The following is a 2,867-nucleotide window of genomic DNA, read 5'->3' as shown; positions in this document are numbered from 1 at the left end:
CCTGGGTGGTTCAGTAGGTTAAACATCTGCTTCTTGATCTCAGCTCAGGTCTTGATCTCAGGGTAGGATGCTTATAACAGCATCAAATGCCCCATTGCACCCAGTGTTGGGCCCCGCATTGGGCATAGAGCCTACTTAAAAAAAGAAAGAAAAAAAAAAAAGGAAAGAGAGTCTCATGCTCTACCTACTGAGCCAGCCAGGTGCCCCTGAATGAATTATTCTTGTCCCCAGTCTCAGTTCCTCATTACTCTAAGATTACTCTGGAATCCTTGAATGACTTCTAATATGAAGGCTCCAACTTTTTAACAGACGTGCAGCTCAGGGGGCATAATCTTTCCAAAATGATTTACTTCTGGAGCAGGGACAGGCCCACGTGTTTTCAAATCTAGAAGTCTGGACAGCAGGGCTCTGCTCAGCTAACAACTTTGTTCCTCCTGCTGTGTCCCCCTTTTGTCTGGAAACAAATTTAGCATTCTAGTCTCATACTGGAAAGCTGCCTTGGGCCTTTGAACCAGCTACACTGCAGGTAGTTTGACCTCGTCAGCCTGTAGGATAAGTTTCAGATTAAGTGATTATTCTTGAGTGTTTTTACACACTGTTTCATCTTTTTCAAGAACATTCACATCACTCAGTAATGTCTCATGATGGCTGTGAGCTGCAGATTCATTTTATCATCCTAATTTTATGTACAGGAAGACTGGGGGCTAGGGGGCTAGCTTCATCATTCCAAAAGTGTTTGCTGAACACTTTTTTTTTTAATGTTTATTTATTTTTTGAGAGAGAGAGAGAGAGACAGAGCACGAGCAGGGGAAGGGAGGGAAGGGGCAGAGAGACAGCGAGACAGAATCCAAAGCAGGCTCCAGGCTCTGAGCTGTCAGCACAGAGCCCGACGCGGGGCTTGAACCCACGAATGGTGAGATCATGACCTGAGCTGAAGTCGGACGCTTAACTGACTGAGCCACCCAGGCACCCCTTGCTTAATACTTCTGTGTGCCAGGCACTGGGCTGGATGTTACAGGATATAAGGATCACTAGGCAAGACAGGGGAGATAGGCAGAAACAACTTTGTCTATAACAGGTGTAAATCAAGAGCTGGGGAGCCAGAAGGTGACTGAATTGTTTCTATACTGGGAAACAACTTTTGAGAAGGTTGCATTGTGTCGGTAACATTTTTTTTTTAACCTACTTTAGAGGCGCCTGGGTGGCTCAGTCGGTTAGGCGTCCCACTTTAGCTCAGGTCCTGATCTCATGATTTGTGGGTTCCAGCCCCGCGTCGAGCCCTGTGCTGACAGCTCAGACCCTGGAGATTACTTCGGATTCGGTGTCTCCCTCTCTCTCTGCCCCTCCCCCTCTCACATTCTGTCTCTCTCTCTCTCTCTCTCTCTCTCAAAAATAAATAATAAAAACATTTTTAAAAAATTTTAAATAAAAAAACAAGCACTTTAGAGGTGTCTGGGTGGCTCAGTTGGTTGAGTGTCCAACTCTTCTTTTTTTTTTCTCTCTCACTTTTTGCATTTTATTGGCCACAGGGGAGGAGGCCTCCTCCAAGTTACCAGAGGTGCTCATAGTTTCTTTAGCCACTCCAAGCTTGGAACCTTGGGGTCCTGGGACTGGCTGGGCACATCGGGCATGTTCCCATCATCTTGGAGGGGCACTGGATAGTTGTTGGGCGTGGCCTGGTTGATCATGGTGGCATATTTGGTGAAGGGCCTAATGGTGGGCAGAATTATACCGAGGCCCCCAGTGGTGAAGGATGCGACCAGCACCTTGACCCAGGCATCCTTAAGGAAGGCTGCGAGTCTCCTGGCCATCCATCTTGGTCCTTCAGTGTCCAACTCTTGATTTTTTGGCTCAAGTCATGATCTCATTGTACGTGGGTTCGAGCCCCACATCGGGCTCCATTCCGAGAGTATGGAGCCTGCTTAGGATTCTATCTCTCTCCTTCTCTCTCTGCCCCTCCCCAACTTGTGCGTGTGCGCACACACTCTCTCTCAAAATAAATAAATAAATAAATAAACAAACCTAAAAAAAGCACCACTTTAAATATACAAACTGTTTTGTTCAAACTGTCCTCTTTTTTCAATTTTATTTTTATTTTTTCAAATTTTTAAAAATTTCTTTATTTTTAAGAGAAAGAGCAAGCAGGGGGGCAGAGAGAGAGGGAGAGAGAATCCCAAGCAGGGTTCGAACTCACGAACTGTGAGATCATGACCTGAGCTGAAACTAAGAGTAGGATGTTCAACTGACTAAGCCACCCAGGCACCCCTTATTTTTTTATTTGAGACAGAGAAAGAGAGAGAGACCCCACGAGTGGAGGGAGAGGGGCAGAGGAAGAGAGAGACAGAATCTTAAGCAGGCTCCACACCCAGTGTAGAGCCTGACTTGGGGCTTGATCCCATGACCCTGGGATCATGACCTAGGCCAAAACCAAGAGTCATACTCTCAACCAACTGAGCCACCCAGGTGTCCTCAAACTGTCCTCTTTCTATTCTTTTCATTCCTAATTCTTACAGATTCCTATCATTTCCAATGGGTGCATACTCACACACCCACAAACATTGCATTGTAAAAGCAAAATATGGAGTATGGCTTCTTTTAAACATAACCATATTTTGGCTATATCCAAGGATATTCACTGCAGTATTCTACGTATTAGCAACATCCAGCAGTAAGGAAGTGGATAAATAACGGTTCTTTTTTGGGTGACGTATTTTATAGCAGAAAAAAATGAGGTAGGTATATATGGTATGGAACAATTGCTCCAAGATATACTATAAAGCATAAAAAGCAAGTTGCAAGGTGGAGTGTTTAAAAGGAAAAGATGGGGGGCCTGGGTGGCTCAGTCGGTTAAGCGGTCAACTTCAGCT

The 2,867-nt window shown here is 45.2% G+C and overlaps 1 protein-coding gene across 1 annotated transcript; it reads right to left on the bottom strand.

Annotated features, from left to right (window-relative positions):
- Window positions 1-1,562: 1,562 nt before the first annotated feature.
- LOC101091539 (NADH dehydrogenase [ubiquinone] 1 alpha subcomplex subunit 3-like) lies at window positions 1,563-1,811 on the bottom strand. Its single transcript, XM_045060733.1, has one exon. The coding sequence runs from the start codon at window positions 1,809-1,811 to the stop codon at window positions 1,563-1,565; it is 249 nt and encodes an 82-aa protein (XP_044916668.1).
- Window positions 1,812-2,867: the final 1,056 nt, after the last annotated feature.

The sequence above is a fragment of the Felis catus genome, chromosome B3 (genome assembly GCF_018350175.1).
Source record: "Felis catus isolate Fca126 chromosome B3, F.catus_Fca126_mat1.0, whole genome shotgun sequence".
In the NCBI taxonomy this organism is placed as follows: domain Eukaryota; kingdom Metazoa; phylum Chordata; class Mammalia; order Carnivora; family Felidae; genus Felis; species Felis catus.
The sequence above is the reverse complement of the archived record's forward strand: the minus strand, read 5'-3'. Positions and strand labels throughout refer to the sequence as shown.

Coding starts and splice junctions, on each gene's coding strand:
- LOC101091539 (XM_045060733.1), bottom strand. CDS start 1,811: ATGGCCAGGAGACTCGCAGCCTTCCTTAAGGATGCCTGGGTCAAGGTG.